The 12,593-nt window shown below is 31.8% G+C and overlaps 1 protein-coding gene across 1 annotated transcript in view; it reads right to left on the reverse strand.

The window, feature by feature from the left end:
* Positions 1-213: 213 nt before the first annotated feature.
* LOC147073456 (angiotensin-converting enzyme-like) overlaps positions 214-12,593 on the reverse strand; it is a 564,409-nt gene continuing 552,029 nt past the window's right edge. Inside the window, exons 11-13 of the mRNA XM_085945495.1 lie at positions 12,286-12,459; positions 4,058-4,171; positions 214-930 (exon numbers count right to left, since the gene is read on the reverse strand). Coding sequence (XP_085801621.1) covers positions 363-930; positions 4,058-4,171; positions 12,286-12,459 — 856 coding nt within the window. The 3' untranslated portion in view covers positions 214-362. The remainder of the gene's footprint in view (positions 931-4,057; positions 4,172-12,285; positions 12,460-12,593) is intronic.

Genomic DNA, 12,593 nt, shown 5'->3' on the forward strand with positions numbered 1-12,593 from the left:
TTTTAAAAAAAATGCCATAATGTCATGATTATTGTGAGAAATTATTATATTATGTCATGTGAAAAAAATATTACTCTAATGACAGGTGTAGGTATTTTAAGCGTGTGTAAAATATTTTGTTTTCCTCAGATGAACAAACTATGCTTAATTTTAATATAACACTCACATTACATCGGAAACAATTCAGAGATAAATAGCGAATCGTAGAAATATCATTCGGATTGTTTTTGATTTCACATGTTTCTTTATTCCACACCACTGTAAAAAACTAGTTAAAAATCCGTTCCGTAAAAAATTCATTAAGCACTTTTTTATAATTTGTAATTCGTAATTTCACCGAATTCGAATTACACAAAAAAATCTCAAGCGGCTCCGTCCCTTCGCTCCCTCTCCAGTTCCTTCTTGTGCTTGTACCTTTTCCTACCGATAACGATAGCCAAAATAACAATAATAAGTGCGAGAAGTCCGAGACCGATCCAAACGTATAAGAGAGACGAAGAGGCTTGAACGATTGGTTGCTCTCCGTCTTTCGATTCACTCGATGAAGCTGCTGCGCTTCCTTCGCTTCCTTTAGCAACTAAATACGGATTATTTTCATAATTGTCAGTTGGTTCATCAATTGGCTTGGCGACTTCGGGTCCGGCTTGTGATTCCTTCACAATTTGTTCTGCATTCTTATCTGCGACTATTTCCTTTTGATTTGCTGCGTCATTTGCTTCATTTTCTTCATTAAAGTCTTCGATTTCCTCAGGCATGTCTGATTCTGTGTCGTATTTGTGTTCGGTATTAGGTTCGTCCAGTTCAGTTGCGAGGAAGTCAGCCAATTGCTGGTAGTAACCGACCATAGCATCCGCGCTGATGTCGTTGATTTGAAGAGGTTTGTAGATTAGTTTCGGCCATTCTTGTGCATATCCTTTGCCCATCAAATTCCTGTTAAAAATAATGAACCTTATTAATGAATAAATTCATAAAGTAGAATTCATTTAGTAAAATTCTTACATAATGGACCTGCGATAAAACAGTATCAACCGTTATTCTCTTAGGGCTTAATGCATAGAATGTCGATGTTATGTAAAACTAACTATTTATGAACCTTATGCATATATGTCAGTTTAGCAAAACAAGCACTAATGTAGCACAGTCACATTTGGCTGTCAAAATTGTTGCATTTTATTAAATTTATTAAATATTTTTAAATAACATACATTAACAGTTAATATAAACATCAAATAATTAATTGGTTACTTTATCTGTGTTTATTTAGCATTTGGATAGTACTCGAAATTGCAAAGATTGGGATACAAAATCACAAAAAATTTAAATCTGTATACAACGCTATCTATGATACATGACAGAAACAATAAACAAGAAACGAACAAACAAAAGAAAGAATGATAGTCGAAATGTCTAACTGTCAATGGTGTAGTGTGCCCAACATTTCGTGCTTCATGTCAACAGCTCAATTTGCTTGAAAACGATACTCATTGCGATATGACAATCGCTGAAGCAATTGTTTCTGCATCTCTAAGTCAGATACGCACTTTATTTACTATCATTATTTCGACATGCTTCCCATCGAATCCACGTGAACTGTAGAACAAATACAAGGATGACATGTCAGAAGATATTTTCAGAAGATATTTTACATCGAATTCGTGTCAGTTCAGGGAATCCCGATCTCGAGGTGAATGAGAAGATACATAACCAGGCTTTGCTTTTGATCGAATACATGTGTTACCTCACGTGCAGCAATTTGTTAGTTAGGAATGCCAATGCCACATCGTGGAATGTACGACGCTTTCAATCGAAAATTGGAACGTGAATGTGAATATTATGATCGAGATGCATTGAACCAATCAGTTCGAACGAATATACCACTGTTGAACCCCCAACAGAAAGAAGTGTACGATACTTTAATGAAGGCAATTAATGATGGAAATGGTGGCTTATTTTTCCTCGAGGCGCCCGGTGGAAGTATGAAGACATTCCTCATGTCATTGATTTTGGATACTGTGAGTGCGAGATTTGAAAATGCTGTAGCAAATGCTTCTTCTGGGATAGCGGCCAGATTGCTAGAAGGATGCCGAACGCCTCATTCAAAGTTGAAATTGCCCTTAAACCTGCAAACGACTGAAAAACCGACATGCAACATTGTGAAACACTCAGTAATGGCCGAAGTTTTGTTAGCAAGTAAAATCATCACCTGGGATGAATGCACAATGGCGCACAAACGCGCATTGAAATCACTTAATCGAACTATGAAAGATCTGTGTAACGACCCAAGAAGTTTTGGAGGCGCAATGAATCTACTATCTGGCGATTTCCGCCAAACACTACCAGTCATTCCAAGATCGGCCGCTGCCGATGAAATAAATGCTTGCCTCAAATCATCGACTCTGTGGCGCTATGTGAAGAAACTTCAGCTGACGACAAACATGCAAATTGTATTGCTAAACGATCCATCTGCCGAAGATTTCTCCAAGCAATTGCTGACTATCGGTAACGGCCGTGTTCCTGTCGATGAATCGAACGGATTGATTTCGTTTCCGCTGAATTTTTGCAATTTAGTCTCAACAAAGTGTTACCGAATATCATTGCTAACCACAAAAATCACAATTGGTTGAGTGAACGAGCATTCTTGCGGCAAAGAACAAAGATGTGGATCACTTAAACTTCACAATTCAAAATCAAATCGTTGGTCCACTGCATTCCTTCAATTCTATCGACTGTGTAACAAACGAAGACGAAGCGACCAACTATCCAACTGAATTTTTAAACTCATTGCACCGCACAATTTACAACTGAGGGTTGGCTCGGTAGTCATCATGCTTTGAAATCTGAACCAACCAAAACTATGTAACGGAACGCGTTTGGTGGTGAGAAAACTCATGGGCAATTTGATTCACGCGACGATAATCATACGAATATTCAAAGGTGAGGAAGTTCTCATTCCGAGAATTTCGATGATCCCAACCGATATGCCATTCAAGTTTAAACGAATTCAATTTCCAATTCGTCTTGCATTCGGCATGACGATCAACAAATTACAAGGCCAATCCTTGAGTGTTTGTGGCCTGAATCTATAAAATGAATGTTTCTCTCACGGTCAATTGTACGAAAAATATTCATATGTCGGCAAACCATCTGGTTTATTTGTTTTCGCACCTGACAAGAAAACGAAAAATGTCGTATATCACAAGGTGCTTCAATGAAGGGAATCGACCTGAGTGCAACCCATCCAGCAAATAGTTTAACAGAAAGTAGTGCAAAAATGCTACGCGAATCATTTCGATTCGCTTCAATAAAGCAAATGCCTTGCTGCCACGTGAATTACATTCTTTTTTTTTCTTTTGACCATGTCCGATCCTAATAGGATCATATGGGCCTCTACAGAGTGGAGGTTTGTATTAACAGATTTTATTTTTACGAGAAATGGATGTCAGCCACTTGCTCAACGTATTAGGACAATACTCTGACTTATGCACAAATTGAAAAACAATATGTGAACTTGCCAGACCCAGGATTCGAACCTGGGACCCTCGAAACTAGACAGGCGCATAATATACGCGGTCATCGTGGGTGTACAGTTTAATGTAATTAAAATACTTTTCATTTTGATTTGATTTTTGCACATTTATTGAACTTATTCATTTTGAGTATTCATTTTAACTTAATAAAAAACTGAATATAATTCAGCTAATAAGTTAACACAAGTATATTGATTCTGAGGCGGTACGAAGTTCGCCGGGTCAGCTAGTAATATACAAAAGTTTAAAATTGTAGGTGACAATCTATTTGAAAATTCTACAGCCTTGTGTCAATTTTAGAATAATAATTAACATAAGCAGGTTGTTTCTCTTCATGATAATGGAGTTTTACTACATTTACCGCTTCAAAATTGGTTCAATCTCAGTTGTGGTCTTGAAAAAAAATCTGTAAATTATCATAATCAGCAGCGTGATAACTGGAGTGCATCTTGATTTCCTCCAAAACTCTCAATACATATCTCTATCCAAAATGGCTCTAGCAAAAATTAACAATTAAAAACAATTCTTACTTCAGCTTCAGGGAGTCTTCTCCAATGTGCCTAACAAAATCGTCAGCTGGATCGTAAGTTTCTGATGTGAGGACATCCAAGATTTGGTATTTCAATACTCCACCAAGGAATTTTCTGAAAGAAGAAGAATATAATATAATATAATATATCAATAGATGAAGCCTTTTAGTTTTGTCATGTTAACCGAGTTGTGGCTTAAACTAAATGAAGATGGAATTATACACTATTCTGCCCTTCCAAGGAAGAAGGCAGTAACTCGTGAAATTTGTGAAATTGAGTTATGAATGCCATCTGTTAGGTAATTTTGAAAGCTATATATTCTTACACTTTAAAATCAGTATTATCACAAAAATACCGTTAAAACCCTTAGTGAAAAAATAGACATCTTCTAAAATAATACAATTTTTTTAGCAAAAAGGCAGTAATTGCACCAATTCATTGCAGTTACTGCTTGTTTATTATTACTTTGTATTTTAACATCCTACTAATAAAAATTATCACCGCTTTTTATTAATTCACAGTACTAAAGTTTGAAAAAAAAACACATTATGTCATTTATCTCAAAAGTGTGTGAGAGTCAGTTACTGCCCTCTTCTTTAGAATGGCAGTATTGGTATTGTAGATATTCTCGGGAGTAGATACGAAATCAGAGGTTTTAAAAGTGTTGAATTAATAATATTTTTTTTTCAAACATATTTTATAAACATTGTTGTGGTAGGTAGAATAAATTATAATAATAAAAATAGTAGACCTCCAAATAAAAACCTCATATTATTGATATGCTGAATTTGTGAAGTGACACCTTTTCTTGAACCTATCATATTGTAGGTGTTTCAAATTGGTATATTATTTATATATATCGGTGTGTATGAATACAAAAGTTATTCATTTTTTCATGAGCTAACATTACAAATTATAAGTTTAAAACATTCACAAGATGGCATAAAAGATGTCTGTTATTATTGCGTTTTTATTGAATTATAAAAACATGACTCATAAAAGAAAGCAATTCAATGAATATTTGTCGAGGCACAATTTTTTTTAAATTTAGTACGCAACAATCAAGATTTAAAAAACCATTATTATAATAACGTGTATTTGACGGCAGTACGTTTTGGTCGCCGCGGAGGATTTCGGAACATTAGTGTATAGAAAATTAATAATTGGTTCTTTAATTAGTGTACAGGCTTAACGGTATGTAATGTATTAGAATAACTATTATAAATTATTATTTTTTAAATTTTTTTTCTTCTCTATTGATAGCATCTAATATAATTATTATATTGAGGGTTTCTTATATCCATCAACCATGTTAGTCTAGGATCAACGAGTTCAGGCAATACACAATTCATATAAATCTTGTCAGTTGTGATGTAAAGAGTAATATTGTTTTTATTATTCAATGAACTTGGTTCTTACCTCATTATATTTTTTACTTGTGTTAAATAATTACTAATAAATGCCTAAGGTGATTCCATTCAATTCAACTCGGCATTAAATATATTAAATTCTAATGGATTTAAGTTTTGTACTATTTCATTTGAGTCGTTTTATGCGATCCTGGTTTCGCCTTTCGACATCGTCAGGCACTATGCGCACTCATCAAATACACACTGACAACGAAAGCAGCTAATTCTCACTTAACAATAAATTAATACAATAAAGTAAGGTAAAAACTTTATCACCTACCTATTAAGTCAAAGATCACTATGAAAAATTTAACAAACAATTAATTATGAATAGTTGAATTGTGGCAGTATGAAAAAAAAGATTTTACCACAAACCATCTGAAAAATACATATATCATAAAACATATTATACGTGATTTTGTGCCCCAAAAGACTTTTTTTATTATTATTTTAACGATTAATAAAATTGTGACACATGTTTCAGTGGCCATTACGATGACAGCATTCGAAAACGTATTTTACTTTAAATTTTCGGTACTGTTCGGTTAAAGCGGATACAGCGGAAAACGCATTTTGATAATGGCAATGATACGAATAATTGCGACTTGCCAATTTGATTGTTACTGCAAAGAGAGTAGAGGTCATTTTCCCATGAGTCAAATAATATTGCTTCGGACTAAATTTTGGGAAAAAAAAAGACGTCCTTACCCGTTGAAATTCCAGATCGTACTAACCATGTACTAACGTTAGAAATAAGAAATTAGAAAAACTGTATGGATTAATCGCAAATGGTCTCTTTTTGTTAATTTTGCAAAATAATTATATTTCTAAATTGTCTGAAAACAGGATAAATACATGAAAATGTACGACGTGTTTTGGTAATATAGCGTCACTAATTGTACCGAATTTATGGGGTTTTATTTATTTTTTTATTATAAATTATTATTTATATTATTACGGAAATGTTATATTATAATAAAAAAATATTTTTATTGTGCAGTATATATTATTTTGTGAGAAAAAATCATTCAAAATTGGCTGATGTATACTCAAACTAAAATGGCTTTAAAATCTTTATTTTTCTGAAATTAAAAAAAGTACGTGAGTTAATCAATGAAATGTATTGTTTTACCCATTTCTCTCATACAATATATACCTGCAAAACTATTATTAAGTTCAACATTCATTGTGGCGTGACAGTCGTTTTGACCAATTTCGAAAACAGGAAAACAGAACAATTTGTCATTTATTTTAAAAAGTAAAGCGATTCGAAAAATTTTAATGACACAGAACGTTTTAGTTGAATACTATTTATTAGATTTTAAATAAATAAAGAGTTTATTGTGTATCAATTCGTTTTAAACATGCTTATCATTTCCGCGATTCCGAGAAGACAGGAAAAAACGGGTCCAATGGCCTTAATGATTTTATGATAATGGAGTCACCAAGCATGCAAAGATAATAATTATTATATGTTGCAGGGAGTAGATACGAAATCAGAGGTTTTAAAAGTGTTGAATTAATAATATTTTTTTTTTCTAACATATTTTATAAACATTTTTGTGGTAGGTAGAATAAATTATAATAATAAAAATAGTAGACCTCCAAATAAAAACCTCATATTATTGATATGCTGAATTTGTGAAGTGACACCTTTTCTTGAACCTATCATATTGTAGGTTCAAATTCAGTCCAAATATTTTTCAAAAAAAAATCTAATACTTATGTATGTTTCTGAGGTGTTTCAAATTGGTATATTATTTATATATATCAGTGTGTATGAATACAAAAGTTATTCATTTTTTCATGAGCTAACATTACAAATTATAAGTTTAAAACATTCACAAGATGGCATAAAAGATGTCTGTTATTATTGCGTTTTTATTGAATTATAAAAACATGACTCATAAAAGAAAGCAATTCAATGAATATTTGTCGAGGCACAATTTTTTTTAAATTTAGTACGCAACAATCAAGATTTAAGAAACCATTATTATAATAACGTGTATTTGACGGCAGTACGTTTTGGTCGCCGCGGAGGATTTCGGAACATTAGTGTATAGAAAATTAATAATTGGTTCTTTAATTAGTGTACAGGCTTAACGGTATGTAATGTATTAGAATAACTATTATAAATTATTATTTTTTAAATTTTTTTTCTTCTCTATTGATAGCATCTAATATAATTATTATATTGAGGGTTTCTTATATCCATCAACCATGTTAGTCTAGGATCAACGAGTTCAGGCAATACACAATTCATATAAATCTTGTCAGTTGTGATGTAAAGAGTAATATTGTTTTTATTATTCAATGAACTTGGTTCTTACCTCATTATATTTTTTACTTGTGTTAAATAATTACTAATAAATGCCTAAGGTGATTCCATTCAATTCAACTCGGCATTAAATATATTAAATTCTAATGGATTTAAGTTTTGTACTATTTCATTTGAGTCGTTTTATGCGATCCTGGTTTCGCCTTTCGACATCGTCAGGCACTATGCGCACTCATCAAATACACACTGACAACGAAAGCAGCTAATTCTCACTTAACAATAAATTAATACAATAAAGTAAGGTAAAAACTTTATCACCTACCTATTAAGTCAAAGATCACTATGAAAAATTTAACAAACAATTAATTATGAATAGTTGAATTGTGGCAGTATGAAAAAAAAGATTTTACCACAAACCATCTGAAAAATACATATATCATAAAACATATACGTGATTTTGTGCCCCAAAAGACTTTTTTTATTATTATTTTAACGATTAATAAAATTGTGACACATGTTTCAGTGGCCATTACGATGACAGCATTCGAAAACGTATTTTCCTTTAAATTTTCGGTACTGTTCGGTTAAAGCGGATACAGCGGAAAACGCATTTTGATAATGCCAATAAACATACTCCTGGATACGTACGTCCCTTTGAAAATAACAAAACATGGCCACCCAGGTACATAAAAACTGTATTAAGTACATGCAAAGTTTTTCAAATCGCTTAAAGCCTAACCAAGTAGGTAAGTACATATTTATCAAAACAATTAAAGTCCACCTATATTTTATCTAAACTGCTCAAGACCAAAATATTTTTTTTTTATAAATGGGTCACCGAACGAATACCTTCAGTACTTCCTTGTAGCCATCGTGGTTGTTAGATTCAATTATCTTACAATATCTCACATGCTGCAACCATTTCAATTACAAGATAATAAATAATATAATAAATATAATAAAACTACATTTTTTTCAGTTTGACATTCAGTGGTACTATATGATGTTTGATATTTTAGTCAACACAAATTATAGCACCTGGCATGCGTCCTGTGTTCAGAATAGAACGATACAAATAATTGCGACTTGCCAATTTGATTGTTACTGCAAAGAGAGTAGAGGTCATTTTTCCATGAGTCAAATAATATTGCTTCGGACTAAATTTAATTGTCTGAAAACAGGATAAATACATGAAAATGTACGACGTGTTTTGGTAATATAGCATGTTTTGGTAATATGAAGTGTTTTGGTAATATAGCATGTTTTGGTAATATAGCGTCACTAATTGTACCGAATTTATGGGGTTTTATTTATTTTTTTATTATAAATTATTATTTATAGTATTACGGAAATGTTATATTATAATAAAAAAATATTTTTATTGTGCAGTAAGGTGCATTGGGGTAATTCCGAATATGGGTATATTCCGAAAGTTCAAAAATTCTACCAATCGAAGCGATATTTTCCTATTGGCAACATTTAGTCTAGACGCCATGTTCATTGTGCTCGCCTCGTCAGTCGTCGCTAGTTGCTAGTGTCAACAATGCGTGCATACCATCAAGTTTTTTCGGAGAAGTGTTTTTCGCGCCATTTTTGCTGATTCGTAATTACCCCAATTTACATATCTCGGAATTCTGGTAAGTCATTTGAATAAGTGATTGCTTTTACGATAGATTATCGTTTTTTACGAATTTGTGAGAGGAACACAACGTCATAGCTGTGTTTTAAATTTTTTTTCGGAAATACCCCTTTGGGGTTATTCCGATATATATTCATTCCGCAATAGCCCACTTAACTTTTTCATAGTAATTGGCAGTGATTCTCAATCTGTAAAGAAACTAAAATTATATCTAATTTAGATGTACATAATATACTTAATTAAATTAATATTAAAGTAAGTAAATTTAGCGTCGTCCTAACAAGAAGCTATCGCACATCCTATTATAATCTTGAGTAAGTGCGGTAACGCCAGCCTTCACTTAACAGCATAACTAGTGTATCCGACATCATGAGCGAATATAGCGATTCTGATATTATAGATTATCTTGATTTTGAAGAATTGATGGATGAATACTCTGAAGATGATTTTAAAATATACAAGGAAGAACCAAGGTCACAAAAAAAACAAAAGATGTGAAATATGGTGAAAGTTTAACTGACGAAAAGATACTAACCAACAACGATTCAAAATCTCTCTGTAAGTACTAAGAGTAAAGGTGTTGGCAAAAAAAGTAAAGGTAAAGAAAATCAAGCTGATAAAACAGACAAAAAAAACGAAGAGAAAAGACACATTGAAAGAGATGACAAAGACAACGTTGATGTTTTTATAAAAGGAAAACATATGACAACTAGAGACGACTCAAAATAAAAGACAAAGATGAACAACCGCTACTAAAACTGAAAAATAAAAATATAGTATACAAAACTGAAGCCGAACATGAAGGAAAATTACAAATTAAATGATTCGGTGCTTGTCAGATATTCAATCAGAAAAAATGGAGATACTATATTGGGTTTCCTAGAAGAAATAATAAAACATGTGGAAACATACTTCTCTATCAACTTCTTAAAAACTATGAGACCACAGCAGCAGCTAACCTTTATTACGACCAAAAGAAAAGATAGTGACAACGTTCCAGAGTCATTAATAGTGAAGAAGATAGATATACAAAAAAAGTGCTGATGAAAAAGAATATTACTTATCTAATGATAAAGATAGAATTTATTTTGACTGATTGCATACCAAACCAATAGATCATTATTATGTATATTTGAGGCTTTCAGACCTTAAGCAATTCTGTTATATTTTTTTAACAGTATAGCCCGCATTTTAGTTTTAGGTTTGCTAGCAAGAATAAATTATAAGTCTATGCCATAAAAGTAGATGAAAATGATTAAAAAGACAAGTTCCGACTTTGATTTAACATTTTTAATGTTGACTAATTTAATTGTATGGGTATGAAGAAAGTTTATTTTGCTATGCAAAAAGCAGGAAGTAAACAAAAGATATCTTTATAAAAAATATTGTTCTATCAAGGTAGTCAAATAAGAATGTAGACTCAAATAAAAATTGATTTTTAAAATTGTAACTTTCTTTGATTTTCCTCGTCTTTATTTTATTGATTTAAGGTGGTAGGTACTTGTGTCATATTGGGATATTTTTTCTCATTATTTGTCACCGGTGGGAACAAAACTGGTAGTGACAACCGAGAATAAACCTGCTCTGCTCCATCCCGTTCCACAATCCCTATAATCCAAAGTACTTAACTGAAATGTTGAGAACCACTACCTTTTTTAGGGGTAATTCCGAACTAATAGTATCAAAAGTTAGGGATTATGGATACTATTAACAAAATTGATGATATTTTGCGTTAGGAGTAATTACGGTCGAAAAAGAAAGGTAAACCTTCGGTCAAATTGCAATAAAATCAACTTTTGAATAATTTCGGAATTACCCCAAGATAGTTCGTAATTTCCCCAATGCCAAAAAAAATGACTCAATATTTCAAATTCTCAAATTAAAAAACCCAACTATATATTCCAGAATCTAATATATATTTATCATACATCTTTTCTTTAAGTACACAGAGGTAAAACAATAATGGCAGTAAATATAAAACACTTTGAATAATTAACCGAAATATATAACCTCTAGTCATCTCATAGAAATTCCTGTCGGAATTACCCCAATGCACCTTATATATTTTTTTGTGAGAAAAAATCATTCAAAATTGGCTGATGTATACTCAAACTAAAATGGCTTTTAAATCTTTATTTTTCTGAAATTAAAAAAAGTACGTGGGTTAATCAATGAAATGTATTGTTTTACCCATTTCTCTCATACAATATATACCTGCAAAACTATTATTAAATTCAACATTCATTGTGGCGTGACAGTCGTTTTGACCAATTTCGAAAACAGGACTTACTATTTGTCATTTATTTTAAAAAGTAAAGCGATTCGAAAAATTTTAATGACACAGAACGTTTTAGTTGAATACTATTAATTAGATTTTAAATAAATAAAGAGTTTATTGTGTATCAATTCGTTTTAAACATGCTTATCATTTCCGCGATTCCGAGAAGACAGGAAAAAACGGGTCCAATGGCCTTAATAATTATTTTTCGTGAATTCTTGAGAATTTTTAAAATATCAAATAAAATTAAGTATAATACAGACATTTATGTCATCATCGTATAATATAATCAACATTTTCATGAATAAATAAAAAAGTGACATAAATCTGCGATATTATTAATCGCATACCTTTCTGATTGGCATTAAAATATAAAGTGCTGGATAATATTATATAGAACCAAAATAATATGAAAATAAGATTTTCGTTTGAAACTGATAAAGGTAATATTTAAATAGTTTCTATATAGAATGGAGAATATCAGTAGGTACATGTTATGAAATTTCGTATATCGTATATGCACATATTTTGTCAAATAAAATCATTTAGAAACAGAAAGAAATATAATATATTAATATGTAACATTGTGGACTGAAATAATCAGCAATTTATAAACCCTCTTACCCGATGTAAGGCTTGTTGGACACGATTTCATAATCCCCAAGGTAGTCCTTATCAGATGGAGACACTTTGGAAATGTTTCGCCTCTCGTAAGCCCAAGATGATCCAATATTGATGGGTTCGTTTCCTTCCAAGAGCTTTAGACGCCATTTGTCGGCTGAGTAGTAATACGCAAGCCTGGAAAAAATATATACAAGTAGAAATAAAGGTTTAATGAAGATATATATTACAATTATTGTAATGTTTCTTGTAGCCGAGCCCACCTAAACCTGAGAAATAATTATTCATGACTTCCCAATATATTGTGACTG

The sequence above is a fragment of the Rhyacophila brunnea genome, unplaced genomic scaffold (genome assembly GCF_057557595.1).
Source record: "Rhyacophila brunnea isolate RB1 unplaced genomic scaffold, BYU_Rbru_1.0 scaffold_18, whole genome shotgun sequence".
NCBI lineage: Eukaryota > Metazoa > Arthropoda > Insecta > Trichoptera > Rhyacophilidae > Rhyacophila > Rhyacophila brunnea.